The following is a 12,247-nucleotide window of genomic DNA, read 5'->3' on the forward strand; positions in this document are numbered from 1 at the left end:
TGATCAGTGTAGATGTCCCGTGTCAGCGTGAGGAGTGGACTGCCGATAACCGGCATTTCCTGTTTACCATGTGATCAGTTGTGTCCAATCACGTAAAGAGCCTACATCATCGGCTCTTTTACCGCAACTGGCGATCTGGTGTGTGTGCCCCCGGGGGCACCCGTGCGCAACTAAAGTGGGAAGACATCACATGACGTCTTCCCAGAACAAGAGGACTCCCGCCTGTTCGTCATTTCCCAATACAGAGGGCGGGAGGCTTTTAAAAAAAAAAACTCAAATACTACCAAAAGAAAGCTCTATGTGTGAAAACAAAAAATTATATCAATCTCATCTGCCTACAATGTTGCATGACCGAGCAATTGCCAGTTAAAGTAAGGATTGCTGAACAGCAAAAAAAAAAAAAAAATTCCCTGCTCATGAAGGGGGTAAAAAAAAAAAAAAAAAAAAAAAAAAAAAAACTTTCTGAAGGTTAAGTGGTGGGCAAAAAAAAGTGCGAATGAAGACAAGAGAGTCGGTGATTTTTATCAGTTTTATTACAAAACAAAATCTTAACATTCTACAAAAGGTGTGCATCTTCTATGAACATCAGAATTCTATTGTATAGTGGAACCTCGCCGTACAGGCAGGCGGGACAAGTTACCGAGGACTGCGGTCCCTCCTCATTGGATTGGCTGTTCTGCGTTTAAAATTGAACACATCATAAAAGGTCGCTCGCTGAAAAGGCTGGAGGAGGACGACCTTTCAGCTCTCGCGCCAAATAAAAGTGCATTACAAAAAGCTGCATTGTTACCAAGGAAAGAATTCGACTTTTATAACTCGTAAAAATAAAATTCATACAGTAAAAGTAACCCTTGAGCATGCCAAGCTAATGCCGGCCCATACATGGGTCGAAAATCAACCGATTTTTCATCCGAAAATCAGACCTAAGAATAGTCGGCCGATTTTTGCTCTGTTAATGAGTCAATGGCACTGGCCGATTTTCGTGGTTCCTCCCCTTTTCAGTGATTGGGCGTGTTTGAAAATTTCTGAAAAACGACCGATTCTCCACTCAATGATGGTCAAATCGTACGATCGTTGTTCTGAAAAGAAAATGCGCGTGAGCCGTGACCTGGAAGGAACAGAAGTTTCGCCTGTTATATGGGGTGAACTTTATGACTCGGTCGGCCGATTTTCTAAATCATCGATGGCGACCATCAGATTGCCGAGCGAACGTTTTCGAATTTCGGACGAAAACTCGTTCGGAATTCGACCCATGTATGGCCTGCATAAGGGGCTCATCTAAAACACCGTGGCATGGCAGCAAAAGCTGGGAGGAGATTCGGCCATGTCACCTGTCTGTCACATGTCTGGCTCTCCTCCAATCACGGTGCTCTCTCGCTACATGGAGCAGAAAGAAGTTGGTGGAGCAATGCCAGCTACATATCACCGGCTGATTTGTATGAATGGAATAGGCCGCGGTGTGCAGAATGAAGAGCGGACGGCAATATCCAATCTGCTTTATAAATCAGCCGCGTCGATTTGATTCCAAGGCCTAAAAATTTTTGGGACTCGATGTACAGGCTGGGTGTGGCCACCACAAAGAGCGATACTCTTCTGCTGCAGAGTATTCTGATTGGCACCCCAACACACACTCTGAAACCACACCAACCTTTCAGCCTAGTGGACTCCAAATTGTGGCCCTTTGCTTGCTTCTATCTGGCCCTGGGTTACTATTTCGTCCACTGTTACCAACAATGGGGCCCAATGACACCAATGATGGGACACAATTCCTCCAAAGATAGGGCGCTATTCCTCCCACTGACACCAAAGATGAGGCTCTATTCCCCCCATTGACATCAAAGATGGGATGTTATTACTCCAGCATCAAAGATGGGGTGCTATTCCTCCCACTGACACCAATGATGGGGCAGTATTCCCCCCACTGACACCAAATGATGGGGCACTATTCCTCCCACTGATACCAATGATGGGGCACTATTCCTCCCACTGATACCAATGATGGGGCACTATTCCTCCCACTGACACCAATGATGGGGCACTATTCCCCCCACTGACACCAATGATGGGGCACTATTCCCCCCACTGACACCAAAGATGAGGCTCTATTCCCCCCATTGACATCAAAGATGGGATGTTATTACTCCAGCATCAAAGATGGGGTGCTATTCCTCCCACTGACACCAATGATGGGGCAGTATTCCCCCCACTGACACCAAATGATGGGGCAGTATTCCTCCCACTGACCCCAATCATGGGCCATTATTCCTCCCACTGACACCAATGATGGGGCACTATTCCTCCCACTGACACCAATGATGGGACACTATTCCTCCCACTGACACCAATGATGGGGCACTATTCCTCCCACTGATACCAATGATGGGGCACTATTCCTCCCACTGACACCAATGATGGGGCACTATTCCTCCCACTGACACCAATGATGGGGCACTATTCCTCCCACTGACACCAAAGATGGGGCACTATTCCTCCCACTGACACCAAAGATGGGGCACTATTCCCCCCACGGACACCAAAGATGGGGTATTGTCCATTCCTACTGACAACAGGACCTTCTCCACTCCCAATAGCCACAGTCCGGTGCCCCTAAAGTCTAAGGAACAGTAAATTGGCCCTTTGCTTAGAAAGTTTGGAGACCCCTGCTTTAGCCCAACGCAAAGGTGCAAATGCTCTATGCGTTGCTCTCCCAAAAGAAGGCGGGTAGAATTTTTTCATCGCATTGCTCATTAGGGTCCTTCATTCATGAACCCCCCCCCCCCCCCCCCAAGGTCTTTCAGAGTGGCGTGTGTTGTCAATCATCTGCTCTGCGTGGCTCTTTCAGCATCTGATGCCCCCTGCCACCCAGAGTGTAGTGCCAATCATCTGAACAGGCCTCTCCCCCTCCCAAGCCATTCGGGGTGGTGTGCGCTGTCAGTCAATCATCTGATCGGTCCCGCGTGGCCCTGCCGTTCAGCACACGTGGTCTCAGCTCCATGGAGGGGGCTTCTCACAGCAGAGGGGGAGGAGGTCTGAGCTCCACAACAATAATGCAGTCAACAGTCATGGAGTTGTGTCACAGCAGAGGGGGCGGAATCAAACCACCTTGGTCTGAGCTCCACAATTCGAATGCAGTCAATATTTATGGGAGGGAGCTTGTCACAGAAGAGGGGGCAGAAGCAAATTAGCTCAGCCTGAGCTCCACAATAGGGATGTAGTCAATAGTAATTCAGGAGGCGCAGACTTTCATCATTAAAAAAAAAAGAAAAAAAAACACAAATTGGGCTTCTGATAGGGGAGGAGCTGCTTCTCATTAATGGAGGAGAAAAACTGAGGATTTAGTACAAAGTCAATATTTCAACCTCCAGGTATCTCAATATGATTCTATGGGACAAGAATTTAATGTTTACACGACTCACACAAATTGTGCTTCTGACAGGGGATGCAATAGCCGTGCAGGAGGAGTAGACTTTCGTCATCAACAGGAAAGTCCATAAATTGGGCGTCTGACAGGGAAGGAGATGCCGGGCGTTAATGGAAAATTACAACAAAAGATTTACTACATGGTCTTGCAGCATTTCAACCTCCAGGTATCTCATTATGAATCTATGGGCCCAGAATTTAATGTTTACACAGACTCCAACAAATTGTGCTTCTGACATGGGATGCAATAATCGTGCAGGAGGAGTAGACTTTCATCATCGACAGGAAGGTCCATAAATCGGGCTTCTGACAGGGGAGCAGCTGCCGGGTGTTAATGGAAGATTACAACAAAGGATTTAATACATGGTCTTTCAGCATTTCTTTTACACAAATCCCACAAATTGGGCCTCTGACAGGGAAGGTGATGCCATGCAGTAAAACAAAAACAAAGGATTTACCTACACTATCTTTCAGCATTTCAACCTCCAGGTATCTCATTGTGAATCTACGGGCCCAGAATTTAATGTTTACACATATTCCCACAAATTGTGCTTCTGACATGGGAAGCAATATTCGTGCAGGAAGGGTAGACTTTCATCATCGCCGACTCTACTCACTTTTAGGCGATTTCTGAAAACCTCTCTTCAGGGAAGCCTATCCTGCCTTCAGCTAATGGAATCTTCTATTCCTCCTACCAGTTCATCCCCCACAGTTATTTTTTTTACCACTAGCCCCTCCCTCTTAGATCCAAAGAGCAGGGCCCTTCTAACCGTCTTGTATTGAACTGTATTGTCTCCCGTTATATTGTAAAGAGCTGCGCAAACTGTTGGCGTTATATAAATCCTGTATAATAATAATCAACAGGAAAGTCCATAAATCGGGCTTCTGACAGGGGAGGAGAAGCCGGACGTTAAGGGAAAATTACAACAAAGAATTTACTACATGGTCTTTCAGCATTTCAACCTCCTGCTATGTCACGAATCTATGGGCCCAGACTAAACGACACAAATACCGCAAATTGGGCTTCTGACAAGGAAGGTGTTACCACGCAGTAATGGAAAAGAAAAACAAAGGATTTACTACACAATCTTTCAGTATTTCAACCCTCAGGCACCTCAATATGAATCTATGGGCCCAGAATGTTACTTTTCATTGCTCTCGAGACGACTAGTATTAAAAAGATGCCGCACACTGGGAAGTGCCTATAGGAAACAAAGCATCTTCGAAATTGGGCTTCAACGTTTACACAGACTCCCACAAATTGAACTTCGGACAGGGAAGGTGTTGCCATGCAGTAATGGAAAAGAAAAAACAAAGGATTTACTATACAATCTTTCAGCATTTCAACCCTCAAGCATCTCAATATGAATCTATGGGCCCAGAATTTAATGTTTACAGACTCCCAAAAATTGTGCTTCTGATATGGGATGCAATAGTTGTGCAGGAGAAGTAGACTTTCATCATCAACAGGAGAGTCCATAAATCGGGCTTCTGACAGGGCAAGAGAAGCTGGGCATTAATGGAAGATTATAACATGTCTCATCAGTTCAACCTCCAGGTATCTCATTACAAACCTATGGGTCCAAACTAACATACACAAATCAGGCACACAAATCCCACAAATTGGGCTTCTGACAGGGAAAGTGTTGCCATGCAGTAATGGAAAAGAAAAACAAAGGATTTACTACACAATCTTTTAGCACCTCAACCCTCAGGCATCTCAATATGAATCGATGGGCCCAGAATGTTACTTTTCATTGCTTTTGAGACGACTAGTATTAAAAACATGCCGCACGCTAGGAAGTGCCTATAGGAAACAACGCATCTTCGAAAATTTGGATTCCAACAGGGAAGGTGTTGCCATGCAGTAATGGAAAGAAAAACAAAGGATTTACTACACAATCTTTTAGCATTTCAAACTCCAGGTATCTCATTATGAACCTATGGGCCTAGAACGTTTACACAAATCAGGCACACAAATCCCACAAATTGGGCTTCTGACAGGGAAAGTGTTGCCATGCAGCAATGGAAAGAAAAACAAAGGATTTACTACACAATCTTTTAGCATTTCAACCTCCAGGTATCTCATTCTGAACCTATGGGCCCAGAATGTTACTTTTCATTGCTTTTGAGACGACTAGTATTAAACATGCCACACACTGGGAAGTGCCTATAGGAAAAGACACATCTTCGAAATTGGGCTTCTGACAATCTTTCAGCATTTCAACCTCCAGGTATCTCATTATGAATCTATGGGCCCAAAATTTAATGTTTACACAGACTCCCACAAATTGGGCTTCTGACAGGGAAAGTGTTGCCATGCAGTAATGGAAAAGAAAAACAAAGGATTTACTACACAAACTTTTAGTATTTCAACCCACAGGCATCTCAATATGAATCTATGGGCCCAGAATTTAATGTTTACAGACTCCCACAAATTGTGCTTCTGACATGGGATGCAATAGTCGTGCAGGAGGAGTAGACTTTCATCAACAGGAAAGTCCGTAAATCGGGTTCCTGACAGGGAAAGTGTTGCCATGCCGTAATGGAAAAGAAAAAAAAAAAAAAAAAAAAAAAAGGATTTACTACACAATCTTTCAGCATTTCAACCTCCAGGTATCTCATTATGAATCTATGGGCCCAGAAGGTGGTTATTTCTGACATGGGATGCAATAGTCGTGCAGAAGGAGTAGACTTTCATCATCAACAGCAAAGTCCATAAATTGGGCTTCTGACAGGGCAGGAGATGCTGGGCGTTAATGGAAGATTACAACATGTCTTTCAGCATTTCATCCTCCAGGTATCTCATTATGAACCTATGGGCCTAGACTAACTTTTACACAAATCAGGCACACAAATCCCACAAATTGGGCTTCTGACAGGGAAAGTGTTGCCATGCAGTAATGGAAAAGAAAAACAAAGGATTTACTACACAATCTTTTATCATTTTAACCTCCAGGTATCTCATTATGAATCTATGGGCCCAGAAGGTGGTTATTTCTGACATGGGATGCAATAGTCGTGCAGAAGGAGTAGACTTTCATCATCAACAGCAAAGTCCATAAATTGGGCTTCTGACAGGGCAGGAGATGCTGGGCGTTAATGGAAGATTACAACATGTCTTTCAGCATTTCATCCTCCAGGTATCTCATTATGAACCTATGGGCCTAGACTAACTTTTACACAAATCAGGCACACAAATCCCACAAATTGGGCTTCTGACAGGGAAAGTGTTGCCATGCAGTAATGGAAAAGAAAAACAAAGGATTTACTACACAATCTTTTATCATTTTAACCTCCAGGTATCTCATTATGAATCTATGGGCCCAGAAGGTGGTTATTTCTGACATGGGATGCAATAGTCGTACAGCAGGAGTAGACTTTCACCATCAACAGCAAAGTCCATAAATTGGGCTTCTGACAGGGAAAGTGTTGCCATGCAGTAATGGAAAAGAAAAAAAAAAAAAAAAGATTTTTTTTTTTTTTTTGTAGCAAAAAGTTGAATTACCCTTGAAGTACCAATAAAGCTCATGAGGCAACATGGAGACCACGTTCACCTCGGATGAAATACGCAGAGCGCCTCGTTCATATCTATACCACAATGAGAGAAGTGTAAACGGAACATGAAAAGGCAGGTTTAAAGCACTTTTTATCCTTTATAGTTTCAACCGTTTTTTTTTTTTGTTTTTTTTTTTAAATGAAGCATGCTCGATGGAAGCTTGCATAAAAAAAGGAACCTGAACATAATAATATACAAAAAAAAAAACAATGGTAAACAGTCTGTACATATTATCCTACAGATACATTTACAGAATCATTACTTTGCTGCTTTTTTAGAATTCCTCCAACAGATGCTATGCAACCTTACTGTTCACCTTGAGATGTGCTACATCGTTCATCTTCCCTGGGGGAGAGGGGGGTGGTAAAAAAAAAAAAAAAAAAAAAAAAAAAAAAAACAACGGGGTTCCCTCTTTGGAAAAACAGATCATGCTGCCTTTGTGCGCAGATGATGCACGTTTCACGAGCTCTTTAAATCAAAAGAATAATGAAATGAGAAGTCCGTCAAATACGTAATTCCATGACGACGTAGAAAAAGAAACCTGACGCGGATCCTTCAATATTACACCAAGAAGCACAGAACGCCCCCCGTGCAAAAAGGAACAAAAGCATCATGGAGAAGACTGGACAATATAAAAACTTGCTTTTTTTTTTTTTTTTTTTTTTACATTTTTTGCTGTTTTTTTTCTTTTTTAATTTTTTTTTTTTTCAGTATTAAAGATCGAATCATCGTGTTGTAGTATGCATAGGAGTTGTTCAGAGATCCAGCCGGCAAAACCTGGAAATCTTGCATGTTTGATAAATCTGAGAACAAATCCGGACAAGTTTTTACTTTTTTTTTTTTTTTGCAGAAATATTATTTAAATACATATTTAAAGGCTTCTTCCAAGAATAATAATATCTTTAGGAAATCCCTCCATTTTGGCAATTTCAAAGCAGCCGAGCTTGCTGTAAAAATCCAAAATTCTTTTGTCGTCTGGTCTGACTTCGCAAAAAGCACCGCGTGATCCTGAGGATGGAGGGTGAAAAAAACAAAACAAAAAAACAAACAAAAAAAAACCAAAACAACAAAACAAAAACACAACAAAAACAAAAACACAACAAAACCACAACACAACAAAACCACAACACAACAAAACCACAACACAACAAAACCACAACACAACAAAAACACAACACAACAAAACCACAACACAACAAAACCACAACACAACAAAAACACAACAAAACAAAAACACAACAAAACAAAAACACAACAAAACAAAAACACAACAAAACAAAAACACAACAAAACAAAAACACACCAAAACAAAAACACAACAAAACAAAAACACACACAAAACAAAAACACACACAAAAAAAAAAACAAAACAAAAAAACAACAAAACAAAACAGAAAACAAAAACACACGAAAACAACAAAAAACAAAAAAACAAAACAAAAAAAAACACACATTAGGCACAGGTAAATGCTTTTTGTCACACGTTACTGCCTGGAAATCGCTATGATGGTGGGATGACTGCAAGGGTAGAGACATTTATGCCGGCCATACATGGGGCGAAATTCGACCGATTTTCCATCCCAAGAATAAATCGGCCGATTTTTGCTCTGTTAGTGGGGTCAATGGCACTGAGCGATTTTTATGGTTCCTCCCCTTTTTGGTGACCGGGAAAATTCGTGAAAAACAACCGATTTTCGACTCGATGATGGTCAAATCGTTTTTCCGAAACAAAATATGCGTGACCTGGAAGGAACAGAAGTTTCGCCTGTTATATGGGGAGTACTTTATGACTTGGTCGGCCGATTTTCTAAATCATTGGTGTCATCGAATTACCGAGCGAACAACGTTTTCGATTTTCAGATGAAAAATCATTCGGAATTCGACCCGTGTATGGCCTGCGTTAGGGATCGTTCAAACGGGCGATGACACCGGTCCTCAGCACAGGCTCCCGCCTACACCCACCCCAGGCTGTTTGCAGGGCAGCCTATGGAGGTGGATGCAGACGCGGTGGCTGTACAGACCCACACGCATGTCACGTGTGATACGTGGAGAGTCTCCAGCACCTCAGCACACGCTCCAAGTGGAATGACCGGAAATTATTAATAGTATGTTTACTCAACGCTGCCAGGTCCTGTATCCCATCCAATCAAACCCCATCAATAGGCCGATGGATTAACCCTTTCACTGCCAGAGCAGGTTTTTGCACACGTAAAAAAAATAATAATTTTAGGCCTGAAGATTGCATAAACCCTCCCCCCAATTATGTATTTTCTGACAGCAGACACCCTAGAGCAGCAGTGGTCTCCGAACTGTGGCCCTTTGCTTGTCTTTATCCAGCCCTTGAGGCATTATACCTCCCACTGACACCAATGATGGGGCACTATTCCTCCCACTGACACCAATGAGGGGGCACTATTCCTCCCACTGACACCAATGATGGGGCACTATTCCTCCCACCGATACCAATGATGGGGCACTATTCCTCCCACTGACACCAATGATGGGGCACTATTCCTCCCACTGACACCAATGATGGGGCACTATTCCTCCCACCGATACCAATGATGGGGCACTATTCCTCCCACCGATACCAATGATGGGGCACTATTCCTCCCACCGATACTAATGATGGGGCACTATTCCTCCCACCGACACCAATGATGGGGCACTATTCCTCCCACCGATACCAATGATGGGGCACTATTCCTCCCACTGAGACCAATGATGGGGCACTATTCCTCCCACTGATACCAATGATGGGGCACTATTCCTTCCACTGATACCAATGATGGGGCACTATTCCTCCCACTGATACCAATGATGGGGCACTATTCCTCCCACTGATACCAATGATGGGGCAATATTCCTCCCACTGACACCAATGATGGGGCACTATTCCTCCCACTGACACCAATGATGGGGCACTATTCCTTCCACTGATACCAATGATGGGGCACTATTCCTCCCACTGACACCAATGATGGGGCGCTATTCCTCCCACTGACACCAATGATGGGGCACTATTCCTCCCACAGACACCAATGATGGGGCACTTTTCCTCCCACTGACAGCAACTATGGAGTATAAAGTTCTTCCCCTGACGCCATCTGACTCTCATCATCAAATATGGCGGGGAAAATAACTATTTGATCCCCTGCAGATTTTGTAAGTTTGCCCACCTACAAAGAAATGAAGGGTCTATAATTTTATCATGGGTTTATTTTAAGTGATAGATACAGAATATGAACCAAAAATCCAGAAAAAACAAACAAAAAAAAACATAAAAACACAATACAAAATGAGAGTTCAGTGAGTAAAATAAGTGTTTGATCCCCTACCAGCCAACAATGATTCTGGCTCCCACAGACTGGCGATGTGCTCATGTGGTACACAGATTACTCCTGTCAGTGTAAGAAGGTGCTCCTAACGACAACTTGTTATGTGTATAAAAGACACCTGTCCACAGAATCTCTTTCTTCCATTCAAACCTCACCACCACCATGGGCAAGACCAAAGCGCTGCCTAGGACGTCATGGACAAGACTGTAGACCTGCACAAGGTTGGAATGGGCTACAAGACCATCAGAAAAAAAGCTTGGTGAGAAGGAGACAACTCTTGGAGCGATTATTCAAAAATGGAAGAAATACAAAATAACAATCGATCGCCCTCAGTCTGGAGCTTCATGCAAGATTTCGCCTCATGGGGTGAGGATGATCATGAGAAACGTGAGAGATCAGCCCAGAACTACACGGGAGGAGCTTGTGAATGATCTCAAGGCAGTTGGGACCACAGTCACCAAACAAACCATTGGTAACACAATACTCACCATAGATTGAAATCCTGCAGGGCCCACAAGGTCCCCCTCCTCAGGTGGGCACATGTCCAGGCCCGTCTGAGGTTTGCCAATGAACATCTAAATGATTCAGAGAAGGATTGAGAGAAAGCTCTGTGGTCAGATGAGACCAAAGTTGAGCTCTTTGGCATTAATTTGACTCGCCGTGTTTGGAGGAAGAAAAATACTGACTATGACCCTAAGAACACCGTCCCTACAGTCAAGCACGGAGATGGAAACATTCTGTTTTGGGGCCGTTTCTCTGCTAAAAGGTACAGGCCAACTTTGCCGCACTGGGGGGCCAATGTACGTAAAAATCTTGGATGAGAACCTTCTTTCCTCAGCCAGAACACTCAAGATGAGTCATAGATGGGTCTTCCAGCATGAAAACGACCCAACAAATACCACCAAGGCAACAAAGGAAGAAGGACATGCAGGTCCTGGAGTGGCCTAGCCAGTCTCCAGACCTTCATCCTATAGAAAATTTATGGAGGAACCTGAAACTGAGTTGCCAAACGTCAGCCAAGAAACCTTAAGGATTTAGAGAAGATCTGTAAAGAAGACCAAAATGCCTCCTGAGATGTCTGCTAACCTGGGAACCAACTACAAGGAACGTCTTTCCTCTGTGCTCGCCAACAAGGGTTCCTCCACCAAGCACTAAGTCATGTTTGCTTTGGGCTCAAATACTCATTTTACTCACTGAACCGCAACTCCATTTATAATTTTTTGTTTTTTTTTTTCTGGATTTTTGGTTGATATTCTGCCTCTATCATGTAAAATCCACCTATGATAAAAAAATTATAGGCTCTTTTCTTTGCAAGTGGGCAAACGTACAAAATCTGCAGGGGATCAAACAATTATTTTCCCCATTGTATGCCCCCCCCGATTTGGATTCTGCGATCTCAACACACTTTGTAAATCAGGGAAGAACAGGGCAGGGCTAAGAACAGGGCAGGGCTGACAACACTGCTTGGGATTTCAGTGCAGCAGAGACTGTTGTCAGCTGAGTGATGAAGGGCCTACAAACACTTATCTGGGGCGTTCTGTCCAAACTCACCATTGGCTTTCAGAGAGGACAGGAGGCACGCCATCATCCCTTTGGCCACACTGGGATCCGTCACCTTCTTGTGAATGTCCACTTTTATTAATGACGGAAAGTTAGCGAGGAATGTGTCCGGTAAGATTTCCTGCTCTTCGTGAAAACTCAGCATGATTTTCTGAAAGAATAATTCGTTCACAATGGTTACCCATAGAGATGACAAATACAATCAAACAAAACTCACAAATTATTCTGCTAGCTCTTTTCCAGCGTAGAAGTTACAAATGCAACCGGATAAATGTTCTCAAACAAAAAAATAATAAAAATAGAGGAAATGTTGGCTGACCTGAATATCAAACACTGGATATGAGGAATGGGAGCAACCAAGACAGAAAAG

General features: G+C 43.4%; 1 protein-coding gene across 1 annotated transcript in view; it reads right to left on the bottom strand.

Moving 5' to 3' along the window:
• Positions 1 to 515: 515 nt before the first annotated feature.
• The window catches only part of LOC149434524 (protein O-GlcNAcase-like), a 51,890-nt gene continuing 40,158 nt past the window's right edge, over positions 516 to 12,247 (bottom strand). The window contains exons 6-7 of the mRNA XM_089663684.1: positions 11,869 to 12,028; positions 516 to 7,987 (exon numbers count right to left, since the gene is read on the bottom strand). Of these exons, the coding sequence (XP_089519810.1) occupies positions 7,851 to 7,987; positions 11,869 to 12,028 (297 nt within the window). The 3' untranslated portion in view covers positions 516 to 7,850. The remainder of the gene's footprint in view (positions 7,988 to 11,868; positions 12,029 to 12,247) is intronic.

The sequence above is a fragment of the Staurois parvus genome, unplaced genomic scaffold (assembly GCF_062004578.1).
Source record: "Staurois parvus isolate SC_StPar_1 unplaced genomic scaffold, SC_StPar_1.0 ptg001747l, whole genome shotgun sequence".
Lineage (NCBI taxonomy): Eukaryota > Metazoa > Chordata > Amphibia > Anura > Ranidae > Staurois > Staurois parvus.